This window comes from Pteropus alecto, unplaced genomic scaffold (genome assembly GCF_000325575.1).
Source record: "Pteropus alecto unplaced genomic scaffold, ASM32557v1 scaffold25, whole genome shotgun sequence".
NCBI lineage: Eukaryota > Metazoa > Chordata > Mammalia > Chiroptera > Pteropodidae > Pteropus > Pteropus alecto.
In genome coordinates, this window is record NW_006441955.1 from 21,657,719 (window position 1) to 21,676,296 (window position 18,578).

The 18,578-nt window shown below is 31.4% G+C and overlaps 1 protein-coding gene across 1 annotated transcript in view; it reads left to right on the forward strand.

Annotated features, from left to right (window-relative positions):
- The window catches only part of LOC102891957 (serine/threonine-protein kinase TNNI3K), a 259,759-nt gene that overhangs the window by 5,339 nt on the left and 235,842 nt on the right, over positions 1–18,578 (forward strand). Inside the window, exons 3-4 of the mRNA XM_006919326.1 lie at positions 5,630–5,715; positions 6,795–6,892. Of these exons, the coding sequence (XP_006919388.1) occupies positions 5,630–5,715; positions 6,795–6,892 (184 nt within the window). The remainder of the gene's footprint in view (positions 1–5,629; positions 5,716–6,794; positions 6,893–18,578) is intronic.

Here is an 18,578-nt window from a genome sequence, read left to right on the forward strand (position 1 = left end):
AAATTTTCATTTTCACACGCCACTTCACAATTTTACTATATCCTGTGTATTAGATCTCTTCCTAGGTGTGGGAGTAAAAGAATGTATTTATGCCCCCCGCTCCCACTTTCTGGTGATACGTGTATGCTTCCATGAAACACTTACATAATGGCTCTTTAATGCAACAGTTAAAAGGTTTCCAATTAATTTTTTTTTTGTTTCAATATGTTTTTAAGTCATTATAGAGCTGTTTTGCTAATTTTATTGTCAAGCTTACTTTTTTATCTGTTCAATCTGTAAATGAAATTTAAATCTCTATGAGGATATTCCAGAGAAGTTATAATTTTCCCATACCATTACTTATCAACATAATCAAAAGAACCCTATTGTTTCTCATTTTTAATCTATTTTGTCATTAAGTAGATATGTCTTGGCCTATAATGGTAATACCTCACTTTGAAATTGATTAGGTTTAATAAATAAACAAAAATAGTCAAAAGAGTACTCTATTCCATGGAAGGTTTTCTCAGATGTACCTTTCTTATTTTCATCTTAAAAAGTTTATCTGGGCCCAGCTACAGTCTGCTATACTTATCCTCCAAATGCAACATCTTCCCCAAATCTACTTTTTCAGAACTATAACCAAATATAAAATTTAGCTATTATAAAAGAGTAGCTTCAGAAACATTTCAGCTGACCTTATCTAAGAAAAGTGAAATTCTCCAATAAGGTGCTAAGTAGGATATTGACAGGGTAAATGATATCTTTTCAAATTAAAATAGAATAAAAGTATTATTTGTCATATTCAGTTAGTATGTCATGCTAATTCACACACAACTAAATAAAAAACAGACAGCAACAACAACAGAAAGACCTCAAACCAAAAGGAGAATTCACATTGCCTTAAGATTGTCTACATCTCTACTTCTTTTCTTGTTTGTCTGGATAAAACTAGTTCTGAATAAAATTCTTCAGAAATATCTTGTAAAAACCTTATGAAGCAGCTTGATTTCAATCTCTCTTTGTCTCTCTCAGTCTCTCTCTCTCTCTCTGCAAAGCAAAACAATAAAAAAAGCTAAAATAATATCAATGGTTTAATAAAAATAATCATTATAGCAGCTAATATTTATAAAAGTCTTATGAGGTCTAAGCCATTTAAACCTCACAATAACAATAACTATGAGACAAGAATTATTATTGTTCCAATTTTACCAACCTTAGCTATTCTTGCTCTATCTGCCACTATCTGCCACAATCTCAATGATTGTCCATTACATGAATAAATGAATGAATGAATACACTTCATATTGTTAGTTTGCAGATTTGATCTGGGAAATATTAGACAAATACAATTTCAGATATTTCTTAAGGCTATATCTTGGGAACAGATCTTATTGATTTTTCTGTTTCTATTTGTAGAAAAATTAGTAGCAGCCACAAAGAACTACACAGGAAGTTACAAACAGCCATTTGAAACCTAAATTATCAATTTTGGAACTAGATGATTCATAATAAATCTTTACTTCTTTTATCTTCTTGGCCCTTCCTTCCCTAAGTTTCAGCCAATGAATTAATTTTTTAGAAAATGTGTCTATCTGAATATTTTGGACAGTAAAGTATTATTTGTTTGCAAACCGTTCAAATGTTACATTTAATAAGTTTCCACTTGTGGTTATGTCAGATATTGTCTTGAAAGGATGAAGTCATGAAAAAGAGGTTTAATTGGATCATAAAATGCATACTTTTCTGGATAAAAGGTAAAGGCTAAGAAAAGAGTTCATTACGTTACAAGAAAGAAAGTAACCTTTGGGTACAGAACTACCATTTTTAATGATTAAGGATAGAATTTACTGTTAGAAATATATTTATAATAGTGACTTCATTTTAAGTAAGAACTTCATTCATGCCTCAACAAGTACTATGAACCCATTAGTATATGTTAAATCACAGTATGGCATGGTAGGTGATGAAAAATGTAAGGGGGAATTAAAAAATAAATTGAGCATAATGTATTAGAATACATAGTGATGCTCAATTGGTCATGAATTTGACATACACAGTTACTTTAGAAGAGGCAAAAGAAGAGAAAATGAAATATCCCCTAGGAATGATTGCTTTAAAATCTTGAATATTTTAATTGCATGAATCAAAACAGAAACATTTGACTAGAAGTTAATGGGAAGTGAAAGTCAGGATTCAAATATAGCTTCAAAGTAACTCTCATTTTAAAAATTACATTCCAGTTATTAAAGTTAAGATAAAAATTGTATTATTAAAATTGCACTTGACTGCTAAATATTGTGGGAGTCTATTCTCTGTTGATTCATTTTGTTGGCATTAATAGAAATTGTATGAGTTCAAGGAGGATAGAATTCAAGAAGAGAACAAAAGCAACAGGCAATAGCTCAGTTTTAACAAGGAGCTCTTTAGGACTGTAGACTGAATCACTTAAGAATGGTCAAGTCTAGTTTAAGATTCAGTGAGCTAAGAAATGATTGTTGAATAAAAAGTCATGACTGTAATCCATGCTTTCAATTTTATTTATGTAAACAACAGACATTCATTTCGTGTTATTCTTTTTTAAAACAAAGCAATGTACTGTCTCATGTTATATTTTCTGTTTATTCAGTGTTTACTTTCTTTGCAAAGCAGATTAGGGCAGTAGAGATCAGGACTAAAGCTAAGGTCAGTTGCAGGATTCTATTTGGCAGGCATTTTCCCAAGACAGATACACTTAAAGGATCAAGGAATTAGTGAGTAGTTTCTATCATGTATACTATCAAGCAGACTGTTGAAAACAATTTGAAGTATTAAGAACAGAGGTGCAGCGCACAGTTGGTCTTCAGCTGTATTGTGCCAGATTGATTGAATGTGTTATCAAAGTTAGATAATTAAGAAAGCAATTGAGTCTGCCTTCTTAATTAAATAAACTTCAGCACAATCTTTTTCTTTATTTGAATTTTTTTTTTTTTAATAGTAAGTTGCTCTGAATCACTGATAAGTGCTGGGTGTCACAACAATGAACTTGGTGACCATTTTTAAAAATGTGAAGACAAAGTCAGACATTTTCTATAGGAGCCTGACTGAGAGTCACTGTGAGCATAAAATAGTTATGTCTATAGAATTGATTGTCCAAATCAGGAAATTTTACGTGTCGAATGTGAGATGTTGAAGGTCAAACTTGTTCTGAAAATTGTGCTAAAATTCTCCCAAGTGTTCAACTGAAAAAAGAAAGTTGTATATTCTCAGTGAACTTGATAATAATAGTAATAACAATAATATAACCTTTTATTGATAACATTATATGCCAGATACTGTAATAAGCACTTAACCTCATGTATTTTTTAACACAATGTCATATGTATTATTTTAATAATTTTCAAATGATGAAATTGAGACTTGAGATTAAATAACTTGCCCAAATTGGAAGAAAAAAAAAACCCAACCTTCTTAAAAGGCAGAAATAGGAAAAGGTTTTGATTCTGGTGTAACTATAAGGGCCAAGATTTAAGAATTACCTTTACTGATGAAATTAGTTTTTCCACTTTTAGAACATTCAAATATGGCAGATATTGCTATATAATATTAGAAGTAAACATCGAAAAACTAATTTTCTCAAGGATTTATTGTTACAGAAGAGCTCTCAAGCTTTTTCTTTTTTCATATAAAGTTCATTATAGTTAGCTCAAAAAAAGGTACTTCATTCCCTGTTTTTCTCTTAGGCTGAAGTTTATGTAGTTCTCTGCATTTAACAGATGTAACATTTAACCCCAATACTTTGTTTTTTGTCTTATGATCTTATGTTTCATTTGCTGGATAATGGAAAAACCAAGGAAGAAAAGCCAAAGCGCTCACAGCTTTGGAATCATTGCCAATCAACATCCTCAACTGCTAGTCACAGCTTTCTTTCTTTTTAAGAAATCTGACTGATGTCCTACAAACTTGAAGAGAAAATTCCAATCCAGCCAGCTTTAAAAGCAATGTTTCGCTCTTCAGAAAATCTGTACTATTTGAAATATAACCACAGAGAATACCTCTGTGAATGCATTTCCAAGTGTCAGCCTCTAAGTACACTTTGTTTAGTACTACCTATTGAGTTTAATTTCTCCAAGATCTCTGTAAAACAACTAGCTCTGAGAGTTTGGAGGTCTGGCTCAGCAAAAGGCCACACATTTCCAAGAATCATGTTATTTTGTGAAGTTACCACATTTATATAAAATAGCTATGCCATTTATAATTAGGCTTTTTAGGTAGACATTTAAAACAGTGGTGTTTTCATCAGAATATATACGTGTGTATTTTGCATCATTTATTGAGCTGGGGGAAGTGCAGACAGAAGTGAGTTTAATTGTCTACTATTTTTCATGAAATCCTAGACTCCTTGCTATATTACATTACTAACATTAAAAAAAAAATCATTAGAGTTTATTTTACTTCTACAAATGGCATTTCAAAGCAAGTTGAGGTGTGTTTCTCAATATAAGTAAGCTTGTCTGTGGACTGTGCTGCTGGAAAGTTAAACATAGAAAGCAAAAAAGTTAGGAGGATAGGAAGGTTCTGGAGTATTCTCATGTCTAGGAAAAAACCACAGGGCTTGCCTTTGCTAATTAAAGCATTTCACTGAGATCCTTCAATGTCCTTAGATTTAGAAACTCTTTTTAGCAGTACCCTGGAGAACAGCACCTTTTCTTTTCCTATTTTAAAATTCCAATAGCTTTTGAAGTTCTTAACTGGGTGCCTTGATGATAATATTCTGAATTTATAGTACCTTTCAAATGTAAGTACTTTACAATGATACGGACAGCTCACTAACCAAAGATTGTGCTATCTCACTAAAGCTGCTAGAGATTTAAATAAGCAGAAGGCAGCTTGAAACTGACCTAGGAGGCCAAGGATATGATCTCATTTCTACTAAAAAATGTCCTGGGAGTACCAACGACCTCAAGAGGTCAATAATTTTAGCTTTACATTCTTTTTCAAAGGCTACCTATAGCTCTCCAGGGCCCTTCTGGGGCAATGGTCTTTGTTCGAACAAAGGCAAAGATGTCATTAATTGAATCACTAACACTACTTCCCCTCTCACCTGAGACTGACTGTATCATAGTACGCTATCAGAGTTTAGACTTTCTTTATCTGTGGAATCTGACCCAGTCAGAGCACAAGGTACCTTTGCTTCAGGCAGAATTTGTAATACATTGCGACTGTATTCCTTTATCTATCTCTTTATCAAATGCTACCTTTTTTTTTTTCTTTTTGGAGTGAATTTCTTGAATTTCTCCATAAATGTGGTGTGAAACTCTAAGTGTGAAGGAGAAGAGTTTATTTTCAAATGTATATGTTTTCTATATATACATAAATTTTAATTAATCAAGGTGCCTTGAAAAATTCAAATTATTCATAGAACACAGAACTGTGCATGAAAGTGTTTAATTTAAACATGGTCTCTCAAGCTTTCAATATTATTTTCTCTTGATTTTAATTATTCTTCATATAAAGGTATATTCAAAATTCATTTTTAGGTACAAAAGAATCCTTAAAAAGATACATTTCTGAATTTATAATATCAGGATCCCTTTTTATAATTTTTCAAATGAAAAATAATAAACTGAAAGGTAAAGTTTGTTATCATCTGTAAAATATTTTTTTTCAGCTCTGATGATGCCTTCAGTCAAGTCAATTTAAATTACCGCACAGAAAATGGACTGTCTCTGCTTCATTTATGTTGCATTTGTGGAGGTGAGTGCTTGAAACTCAATACTTAGTAATTAGTTTTATACAGTGATTTGAGCTGCTAAATAGTCTACAAGAGAATTCTATTTATACTAAATTTTCTCTTTTGTTTTGCCCCTACAACTTGATAACCTTCAGTTGAAATAGTAACTACCAGGCAGATACTTTAATTGATTTAGATCTGAATTTAGTTTCATTGTGTTTCTACCCTGAACAAAGTCACTTAGTTTGGAAATCCAAAAAACATTTTTTAGTATTGGACGTGCTAGTGAGGGATTAGGTTAAATTTAGAAGTACGTAAAGCATTTCCCAAAATATCATCAAGCAATTGCTTCACAATCTTCAGTAAGATATATGGAAAGTAATAAAATCCAAGGATAAACTATCAAAGGAAAGATTGCTCGAAGGGAAGATTAACGGTTTAATTTGGCTCATATTTTGTTCTGTTTTGTTTATTAATGTATCTCAAACACATACTCAATACGTTTATTTAATTAGTGAATTAATAGTGAATATTTGTTTTGTTAATGCAAACTTGTATTCATTGAACTCAATTTTTTAAATAGAACACTAATGTGTAGGTATCGACTCTCACCATATTCCTTACCCATGCCTGTCAAACAAATTAATCAGACTACTTAAAAGATCTTCCTCCCAAATTTAAATGTGCCTTCCCAACCTTAGTCATTTCCTCCAGTTTTCTCTGATCTAAATAAGCTCTACTGCTCATGGTGTTCTGAAGAGTCATGTACAATTAGATTTTCATCTAAGCTTTTTTTCCTAGTAGTTTATTAAATTTTTTTCATGTTTTTGTTTTAAAACCATCTTATGATGAGAGCACTAAATAAAAATAAGTAACACAAATACATTAAAATACACAGCTTTGATACAAAGTTTTATAAGTGTAATAGAAATATTCACTAAGACTATCAATTAATAGGAAACTTCACAAATGACCTGCAGAACAGCGATCTGCTATTTTCATATATCAGTATGACATTTATCGTTAAGTCAAAGAGAGATTTTTAAAGTCATTTTTTCAACTCTCTCAACAATTTAATCTTTTTTTCGCATTTCTCTTTAAGGCAACAAGTCTCATATTAGAACCCTTATGTTAAAAGGGCTCCGCCCATCTCGACTGACAAGAAATGGATTTACAGCCTTGCACTTGGCAGTTTACAAGGTACATTTTTGTTTCCATAAATACTGTATTAGAATCAAAGATGATGTGCATCTTTACACTTCTTCTTCTTTTTTTTTTTTTTTTTGGCATATTATTAATCATGGAAAACATTCACCGTGACTAGAACATCATATTACTGAATGAGTTTCTTTCTCTTTATTCAGCAATTATCATCTGTTCACCAGATACATACTCTTTTTAAGGCTTTCTATGTTTAACTGATTTAATTCTCAGAAGCACCCTATGAGTAAATATTATTATTACCTGTTCAGAAAGTAAAGAGAAAAGTGGATTGGAAAATTGGCATACTCAGTGCTGAGAAACATCTTTGAGATTGCCATACTATAAATTTATATAACATATAAATTAAATATATGTAAATTGTTCATTCTCTGATCATAATAAGTTTCTAAGTATCTGTATTTATTATGAGCTACATGTAACACTAGGTTTTATAGGCATTATTTCTTAATTATTAAAATAACCTAGTGAGGTATATATTAGGTTTTTTTTTTACAGAAAAACTGAAATTTAAAGTTAGATATTTAGTTAATGTCTAGATATCCAGAATAATGTTTAGAATCAAGTACAGTTGCCTCATACTCCCAGACTTTCCTTGTTATATTCCATATTTCGTTCTTTTTTAATTTCATGTGAATCTGAGAGGATTTTGTTTCAGTTCTGGATATGCAGATGTGGGGGGCAGCTGTTTGCTCATGTCAGGATCACTTTGTACTACATCCCTTTCCCAACATTTAGAGAATTTCACTGTTACAAAAGGAGCCTTATTTTTCCATGATTCAGATTCACACATTCCTGTGATTCATGGTGCAAATGTTCTAATGTTCATCCTATTTCAAGATCAGTCAATGCTTAGTCAATTTTTCTGGTTCCTTCTGGGAAAACTTTAATACCTACTAACCATTCTGTAAAACTTGAATGGAGTCCGAATTGAAAGTGTAGGAAAGTGTCTGATGCTGGCTTTTCTGCTAAATGGCAGAAGGTGAAAGTAAAAGAACTCCAAGGAATAAAAACCCGATGGATAGTCAAGGCAGTGTGTGAAACCATGAATTCCGAATCTGACTAGGAGATTTTTTTTTTTAATAATAGTTCATTTTCATAAGATTTAGCATGACATAACCACACAAACAGGTTCTGAATTAGTGCTATAATCTTTAGAGAATATATTTCTTTCACCTCTGTTTATCAACATTAAATTTCTATTTTTAGAGTTCCCTTTGCTCTATTTCTTCTGTTTTCTTATATTTTACAGAAGAATTTGTGGACTATAACTTTTTTAGAACAAGTTTAAATAAATTTAGAATCTTGGGATACAAGATAGGCAATAATTCTTAAAAGGCCATACTAGGATGCATGATTACTTTGCCTTAAAAAAGGCAAAAAACAAATTTAATTTATCATTCTGCTTTAAGCACAGAAACAATATAAAATAGCCATTTAACTACCATTGTATTAAATCTAGTTCTAATTATCCCTTCCCTGAACTACTGCAATAGGTATACAATTCATTTGGGGCTCCAGTTCCCTTTCTCTATATATTTTAATGTTATTTCAAACAAAAATAACATTATTGCCAGAATAGTACAAGAAATTTCTATATACACTTTATCCAGATTTACTAATTGTTTGCATTTTGTCTCATCTCTCTTATCATTCTGTTTTTTTTTTCCCCCGAAACCTTTGAAAGTAAATTGAAGACAACATTGCCCCATTGTTACTAAAAACTCCAATCTTTTTTCCTAAGAAAAAGGAAATTCACCAATATAATCACAATATAATTATCAAAATCAGAAAAAGTTTTATACTGATACAATACTATTATCTAATCTATAGTCTAATTTCAAATTTGACCAATTGTTCCAATAGTGTCATTTATTTGTCTTTTGATTTTTTTTAGTTAGGATTCAATCTAGAATGACACAGATTTAGTTTTCTTATCTCTGTACTCTCCTTTAATCTGAAGGAGTTACCTTGCTTTTCATGGCTTTTCTCAATCTTAATATTTTTTTGATACATACAAAACATGTATCATACATACAAAGCTTTTCATGGCTTTTCTCAATCTTAATATTTTTTTGATACATACGAAAGTTATTTTTATGTATTTCTTTAGATTTTCATAAAAATCGCAATGGAGCTTCATTTTGTCCTTAACACTCACAAAATGAACAATGTAATTTTCACATCTTTTTATTGGCCACATCCACAGCTCTTTCAGTTACACACTCTGGCATGCTGGACCTGCCTCAAGGCTGCGTATTTTTTATCAGTGATAACATCATCAGTAAGAATGGAACAGATGTTTAGTTCTTCTTCTTTTTTTTTTTTTTTTTTGTTTTTTTTTGTAGTTTTTTTTTAAAAAAAAAAAAAAAAAGTAGTTTCAGAAGAAAAACTAAAATGAAGTGACATTTCATTAAGTACGTTTAGTATATTGTAGGTTAAAACTTACTTTTTTTTTGTAGTTTTTTTAAAAAAAAAAATAGAGATTAGATTTATTAAGGTATAATTTGTGCACAATAAAATTCACAGTTTCAAGTATACAATTTGATAACTTTCGAAGATGTGGATAGTCATGTACCATCATCATAATTATGATATAAGGACTTTTCTATCATACACAAAAGTTCCCTCATACCCTTTTGCAGTCAGTTTCCTCCTCCATCTAACCTAGCTTCTGGAAACTTCAGATGTGTTTTCTATGACTGTAGTTTTTCTCTTTCTAGAATTTAATACAAATGTAATTTATTAAGTATTTTTTTAGAAAATATATATGGTTTCTCCCACTTATTATAATGCTATTGCTGTGTGTTCAGTAATTTATTTCTTTTATTGTGGAGTTATATTCTCGTCTATGGATATACCACAATTTGTTTAATCATTCATCTGTTGACAGACGTCTGGGTTGTTTCCAGTTTTTGACATTATAAATAAGCTGCTATTAGCATTCATTTATAGATCTTCATTTGAACGAATGTTTTTATTACTCTTGGGCAATATCTAGGAGTGGAATTGCTGGGTCACATCATAAGTGCATGTTTAATTTTATAAAAACATGGCAAACTCTTTACCAAACTAGTTGGTATATGTAGGATAGACTGGGTATCTAAGTTTTTAACAAACAGACTAGGCAGTTTTGATATAAGCAGTCTAAGACTATATGTCAAGGATCATGTTCAAGACTTGCAGTTCAAATCAATGTCAGAAGATCAGCAGGCTCTGCCTCAAGGTAGAGATTTTTATGAATGCAGAATCTTACCCCCTACCCCATTTCTACACAATAGAATGTGCTTTTTTTGGTTTTTAAGTCCCAGCTGACAGGTTTGTAGGCGAAAGTTTGAAAAGTGCTGTTCTAGAGTACTTCATTCTTTAGGTCAAGCACATTCATACTTTATTGTTTTTATTCTTGTTATTTCTTCTGCTTATTTTTCTAAATTTCTTTTTCTGATATGAAATTATTACTTATTTAAAACCAAGAAAAATTGAAACTTCTTGAGCTTCTTGAACTCCCAAGCAGATTTTATTGTATTCTCTTTCGATTTTCAATTACAAACTCACATCCTTTTTTATTACAGCATTTTTAATTACTTATATATTTGGATATTTTACATATTGGTTTGTGAACTTTAAATATTGGAAGTAAGTCATTTTCTTTGATTACTCCTTGTATAAGATCTATAAAAGATCCTTGGTAAATACTCTAGAGTAATTAACATGTATCCAAACATTAGCTCAAAAAATATTTAATTTTTATCAATGTAATATACCTTAATAAAGACTGTCAGTTTAGAAGTTAGACTACTTGTGTTTATATCTCAATTCTGAGACTTAATAACTGTCTATTTTTAGACAAATAACTCTTTTCTTCTGTCTCTGAATTGGAGCAAATAGGATTGCCTATTTTATTGAATAGTTTACAGTTTCAAAAAAGACAGACTATATGCAGTATTTAGCAGTATACCTAGCACATAATACTCAGTAAAAGTTAACTATTATGATGAACTTTAATTTCAACAAATATTTATTGGAGACCTAATGGGTCAGCCATTTTACACAGACAAACAAAAAAAAAAGAACTATGTCTTCTGGATTAATTCATTCTAAAAGAGATGAGAATATATAATCCTAACATCAAAGCAGTGAAGTGCATAATTAGATCAATGGACCCCAAATATTTTTTATCATGTGCCATGCACCCTAACATATATATATATCTGTTTATAAATTATAAATAACCATGAACAAAAATCATCAGTAAATATTTCAAAGCAAAATACTCTTTGGCAAACAGTGTTAAAATTTGTGGATATAAATCCATATTTCGAATATCCATCTTGATAACATCAAAATATTTTGACAAATTTATTTTCTAATATGATTAGATTGTCATTAATTTTACCTGTCATAAATTTGGCTTACAAAAAGCTCAGATTAGTAAAAAGAAAAATACCATCTCTGACATTTTTCTTTTCTTTTTCTAACATTAGTAAAATATATTTGATCTGTGGTTTTGTCGCAGGAATATTTTAAAGAATTTTTAAGGGTCAGTTCAGTTAAAATTAAATATTAAAATTCATAAATACACTTAATTTGGCTCACATAAGTTATAATGCATACTCATTTACTAAGTGCAAAAAAAAAAGAGTGAGGGGCAACTCTCAACTTGTCTCCATTTGGAATTCTAAGTTTTTATTATATTATGGTGCTATATAAGACACATGACTAACTGATACATGAACTGAGACCACCAGTGCAAGCTTTTATGTTAAATATTAGTAAAATTTTATTATCTTTATATAAATAAAGTTAAATAGAATTTATAACATTTTCTTCTTATATCCTAATGTATTTTCTTAGAAGATTTCTGTCATATTTGCATGCCATTTTGGGGCATACTCCTTTGGATGGTATCTAAATTCTACTCCTAAAATGAAAGACAAGACTTTGTGGGAGAAAAAATGAAATATATGTAGTTTCTAGGATCTTAAATAAGAATGTTGAGGAACAAAAGCTTATTAGATCATCTAATTTAAAGTCCTATATACCTCTTCTTTAATACACAGACAAACCACTTAATACAATTTCTTTAGTGAATGAAAAGTAGCATTTTGATTAGTCAACTTTTTTAGTTATTTTATATGATAAAAGCAGATGTCAAATGGTTATTTATTCCATCCTACAGATTTCTAGCAAAATCTTATTCTCATCATTCAGAATAAGTCATTTTATATATTTTTTACAAAGGGAAGGACATGGAAGAGGGGAATATTTTAGTTCAAAACTATGTTCGTCTGACCTAACTAGATCTAGGTCCTTATTGCTACACAACCATGACTTTCAGAAAACTGTGGGATTTTTTTCATGGTGATTCATAGCCTGAAAAAATGTATCTTTTTTTTTTTTCTGATTTTTTTTCTTCCTTAGCATAAAGTTAAGATTTTTTTTCAATTATTCTAAAGTCCAGGACCCAAAACATGTGGTTCATAGTTTCTGAATCCTCTGTCTAGTTAGATCAAAATTTCTCTGCCTCGACACTACTGTCATTTTAGATTCGATAATTCCTTGTTTTGGGGAGCTGTCCTGTGTATTGTAAGATATTTAGCAGCATTCCTGGCATTTGTTTTCTAGATGCCAGCGGCCACTTCTCCTTTCTCAAATTGTGACACCAAAAATGTCTCCAGACATCGCCCCTGGCGGACAAAACTATTTGCAGTTGAGAACCCCTAATTTAGAAGACAATGCAAATTGATATTTTTCAAATCTAAGTATCTTTTTTATTTGAACAAACAGTTTCCTGATTAAAAACTGCATTTTCCCCAAGTGGGAATTTGTCAAGATAATAATAAAAAATTCTTTGAAGAAAAAACCAAAATTTTCAATAAAAAGGAATTTTGCTTTTTGCATACTTTTATTCTCAGTTTCCAGTTAATTGCAGCTTTAAAACACTGTTTAATACTTAATCCTCACTTTAAGGAACTAGAGAACATTTTTACCCACAAAGTAGAGCAATCATTAAGATGGATTTTTTCTATACTCACATTTCTTCTTAGTAACCAAATATTTCATAATCTTTTTGTTAATTAACATGTTCTCCCTAAAAAGCTAATAGGATGCTAACTGAAGATCTTAATTTATCCTTCAGTTCTTATATTAGACAGCACTATTCCTGGAGAAGCTCCCCCAACCCCTCCCAAGTGTGAATTAGGTGCCCCTTCAATATACTCATTTAGCACTCTGTACTTACTTTATCATACTCTGACTGAATCTAGATTTTATTACCGATTATTTCTCTCCATCTTTTTCTAGATTAGGTGGCACAATCTCACAAATCTTTGGGAATGAGATGGGTAACAAATGAATGAATATGTTAACTAACGTGGCAAAGTTAACTAACACTCAAAGACTCAATGTTTTTGAAATACAAGGAGTGGCAAATTGGAGAATTTATACCCTATGTAAAGGGAGTAGTCAATATTCAGCTCCAGTTAATCATTGCTATGTAGAGATCAGTGTAAGCTCAGTATTGCCCAAAATTTCAGAGAATCATAAATTATGTAAAGTTTCCTGATATTTAAATGTTGGCATTTAATTCAAAGTTTTAGTTGTAAATACTGTGCAGGGCAAACCATACACATCTTTTCCCCTTGTCACCTGTTTGTAATCTCTGATAAGAGTTATGAGCACCATCAAGGCACAGACTGGATCTAAATTGTTTGTTATCTTATTCTGAGCCCTTACAAACAATTCCTGGTGTATATTCATCAGTAAATATGTACCACAAATAAATAAATGAAGTTTTAATTCCATAGTGACTACGAAAAAGAAAAGTACTTGAAAAGAGGAAGAATCACATTGACATTGGGCAACATATTTTCCTGTACTGGGCATTAAAATTGGAAATCAAGAAGTTTCAGATATCTCTTTTAGGGATATGTTAATAAATTTGTGGGAATAGAAAGTATAAAAATGGATTGAAAATAAATGGAGTTAAGGAAATTAATATTGATTTCTCTTATATAAGGCAAAGATTGGGCAGTAACTTGAGGAGTGGCAGGATCACAGAGATTTCTACAACAGTGTTTTTCAGTCTTCTTGAAGTCTTGTCCTTTTGTATACATATAAAATTCAGTGTTTAATTTTTTTATTTTTAAAATAAATAAAATATAAGTGAAAATAAATTAAAGAAATTATAATATTTAATATGTTTTTCAATCAGCATATATTTGCATTTTCCAAACTCCCAGAGATTCTGATTAGCTCTTCCCCATTAAATCATCACTATATTACTGAATGAGAGAATAAGTATATTCAGAGACTAATTGGAAGCAGCCCACAGGAAGAAAGTGATTATGGGAAACCAGGTAATAGAAGAAGGGTCAGCAGTGGTGTTGAGAAAAAAATAGGTCAAAAGCAAATTTAGAGACTTTACTGTTGAAAGAGTACAGGTACTCAATCTAAGAGTGTTTTCCTTCTCTTTTTTCTTTCTTTTTTTCAAAATTTCAAGGAAAATCAGATATTTCCACCACACTGAAACCTTTAATAATTGATATCTTTTTTGAAGATAAATTCAGAATTATTTCAACAAGAGGCATATGTAGGTGTGAACCTTCACGAGCAGTTATTTTTATACTGATTAATGGATCCTTTCATTGGAGATGTCTATGACACACGAGGCAGCTCTAGTCCATTAAATTTTAATGCCTGGAACTAAATGTATTTCATATTAAAGGCCTGCATACTCCCTTGTCCTAAAAGAAACCTTAATATTCTTTTAAGGCTACAAAATAGCTTTTATTCCTTTTTCCCTTACAAACACAAACAGGCTGTGACAATTGCTGTGCTGGGTAAATTGGGTCAATGAAGAAAACTACTTAGATAAGGACATTATTAAAATATTTATTTATATATCTCTATTTCCACATGCAGAAACTCAGTCTTCTTTCCAAACTAAGTTCAGCTCTGCCTCAGAGCTTGATGTGACACTTCAGGGAACATCAGAGTACTAGAGTTGCTTAGGATATTACAGAACACAATTTAGCCCAAATCTTACAGGTGAAGAAATTGAGGTATTTTATGATTAAATACTTTTGGGGACAGAGTAGACTGAGATGTAAGGTGAATATTTTTATAGAGAAAGGTCATTCTTGTGGGTGATATGTTTAATATAAATATATAAACTTGTAAGGATCTCAACGTTATAAACATTTGCACGTAAATAATACCATTTGATCCTTATTACAACCCTATTAGGTACAACAGGTATTAAATCTCTTTTTCACAGATCCAGAGCGCATAGGGCTTACATGTGAAAAGCAACAAATTGGGACTAGTAGGGTATTTGAGGGGTGAGAGATAACATTTCGTATTGAGAAGAGCATAGGATTCAAAGTCAGAAGACCTACATTAAAATCCCAGTTCAGCTTCAATTTAATGTGCATTAAAGAAACATATTTTATGATATGGTATGCCAGTTAAGTTCTTGAAAAGCAGACTCTTAAAGGAATTTAGGAGTGCAAAAAGTTTATGTGGAAGTGACACCTGTGAGAGGAGAAGGAAGGATGCAGAAGTGGGCGAGGAAGCTGTCAGACCACAGTACAGACTTACTAAAATCTCTGCCAGCCCAATATGAGCTCTAGAGCAAAAATTGCCTGTTAGAAGAGTGTCACATTGTGCAGAAATGGCTAGACCCTTTTACCACCACCTTTTTCAGTCACTAACAGGAGGCCATCCTAAAAAGTAGCAAATCCCAGCTCTAAAGCTGCAGTAGATCCTAAAAGAGCTAGCTGAAGGAGGCTGCCAGCTAACCATATCCTTGGTACACTCTTCTTGAAGGGAGATCTGCGTGGCACCTTTCTGCATCTGCTACATGTGGGGAAATGCTCATGATTTTATATTAAATGAAAAAGAGAGATTGCATACCTTTATATATAGTATGAGCTCAATTCTCTACATAATAATTGATAATAAAAATTGTGTGGCAAGCATTATGTTAAATGCATTACATTATTGAATTCTCACAATAACTATGAGAGTGATACTATTATTATCTTCATTTTACAAGGGGTGGGGGGGAAACAGCTTAAGAGGTTAAGAAACATGTCCCAAATGTAGAAGTGGCCATCAGTATGCAAACACAAGTTTGCTTTGCTGTGCTAGTCTGTGCTCTATATAGTTTTATAAAGGACCATATATAGGAAAAAGAATAGAGGAAAATACAGACATAAATGATAATAGTGATTATATGGTAGTGCTATAGGTTATTAAATTGTCATTTATTCCTTTACTTTATTTTCTAATTTTTTACTTTGAAATGTTCCAACTATCTATTGAGGCTTAACAAACTACCCTAAACCTGGTCCTGCATTACAAGAATCATTTTATTATTCTCATGGATCCTTAGTTCAGAAATCAAGGCAAGACACAGCAGAGATGGCTCAATTCTGCTCCTCCATGTTTATGACCTTAGCTGAGAAGACATAAGCGCCTGAGGGTTGTTCAATGAGCTGGAGGCTTCACATATCTCATGCCTGACCTGGGATGACTGTAAGATTGGCCTTAGCTGGGTCATTAATTGGAGAGCCTTTGTATGGCCTGGGCTTCCTTACAGCATGGCTATCTAAAGTTAGACTTCTTATATGGTAGCTTAGAGATTCAAGAGCAAGTTTTTCAGAAAGTAAGGAGGAAACTATGTGACTTTCTATGATCTAACTCTGGAAGAAACATAGTTTACTTCTGCCACACTCTGTTGGTCACAATCCACCCAGATTCAAGGAGAAGAGATACAGATTTTATATATCAATGGAAAGATTGTAAATGAATACTTGCCATGTTTTAAACCCTCCAGAGATGTATTATTTTCATAATCAGAAGAAAGCAAATTTTATACATTAAAAAAGAATCACAGGACATTGTTCCATAGTGTAGCAATTAACACATCTGCTTTACACACAGAAAGTCCTTGGTTCACACCACAGTGGAGCCACAGTCCATGGTCTATGGCCATGCCACCCTGAACAAGGCTGGTGTCTGATCTCGGAAGCTAAGCAGGTCGGGTCTGGTTAGTACTTAGATGGGAGACCACCTAGGAAGACCAGGTGCTGCAGGCATAAAAAATAAAAAATAAGGGATTCTAAATAAAAATTAAACTGTGATTATTTAGGACTAGAATTAGCAGAATTCTGTATATTTAAATTTATTTAATTTGCTAGTAGAGAATCTGAGTTCTCTGACACTAATGGCTACTTATCTTGGCTTTATCCATAGTAACAATCACAGAGCTAACAACAGGCAGGGTATTAGATGCTTTGTTAGAGTTTTATGCATAGTACAGATTTGGAGTTGCTACCATTACAAAAAGTTTTCATCCATTAAATTTTGGAGGTCTTTTGTAGCACAAATGCTATTTTTTTCAGGGAATAGCTGGATTGATTTTTTATCCAAGGCTCACTTTTTCACATATGGATTTTCTTTTGTTTAAAAATAATAACTATTGTCCATATGAACACATTACAGAGGCTTATTTACCTTATACTTTAACATGCTTCTGTGTGTCCCACTGAATAATAATGCTGTAAATTTGGCCAGAGAGTATGTAAAAGAAAACCTGTTGGTTCCCCAAAAGAGTATTTGCTGTGCAAATCTTAACAGTTTTTTTTAAAATTTTTGCCTTTTGATACTTGTTATATATTATAGAATGCCAGCAATAAATGACATCGGTTTTATATTTATAATTTGCCTAATGTTTTTGTTTTATATGAATGTCCTTTCTAGGAGGTATTTACTATATTGCTGAATTTTAAAATTTCTGTTGAGTAGGGGAGAAATATTTTGGGCTTGTCAGTTAAATGCAACAAAATACAACAAAGTACATCCTCTCAAGTTTTTCCTTGAATTTTACATATTTCTTAGCCCATAATAAGTAATTTGTAAGTAGTGATGACTATTCTTGTTACATTCTCTTTAGTATGGCTTGGTATGATAAAAGTTCTATTTTAATGAGAAATCAAACCAAATGCCTATTATGAAGGAATCATAACATACATTCTCTTAAATTCCACAAATTTTGTCTAAATAAGGAGAAAGCACAAACAGCTGAGGAAAGCATGAATGTGTTTACTAGAATCTGCCTATTAGATAAATATTTCATATACTCCATGATTTACATATAATTTACTTTAATTAACAGTACAGTGGTTGTCATAAGATAGACATTCATTAATAAATATTTGTCAAATTAAAGTCATCTTTTTACTGATTTGTATGAATTCTTTATAAATTAAGCATACAATTTATATGTTGTGAATATTCATCCAATTCGTCATTTATCTTATATTACGTTTTTAATACTTTAATTTGATCAAACTTATCATATTTTCCCTATATTTTTACAAATAATTTTATTCTTTAAAAGACCTCCACTTTCCTGCCTTTAAATAAATGCCCGCTCATCTGCATGGACAAATATTTTAATATTTTATCTCTCACCATTCAAAATTAAAGATAATCGTTGAGGTTAGAGTTAACTCCTATGAATAGTTTTTTGTTTGTTTGTTTTTGTTTTTGTTTTTTTTTCTGGAGCAGGGAGAACTAGTCGACATTTTCTAATTTCCAGTACTGGTTCAGAGTTTTCCTGTTTCATTCCTCTGCTTATTTCAATATGTAACTAGTA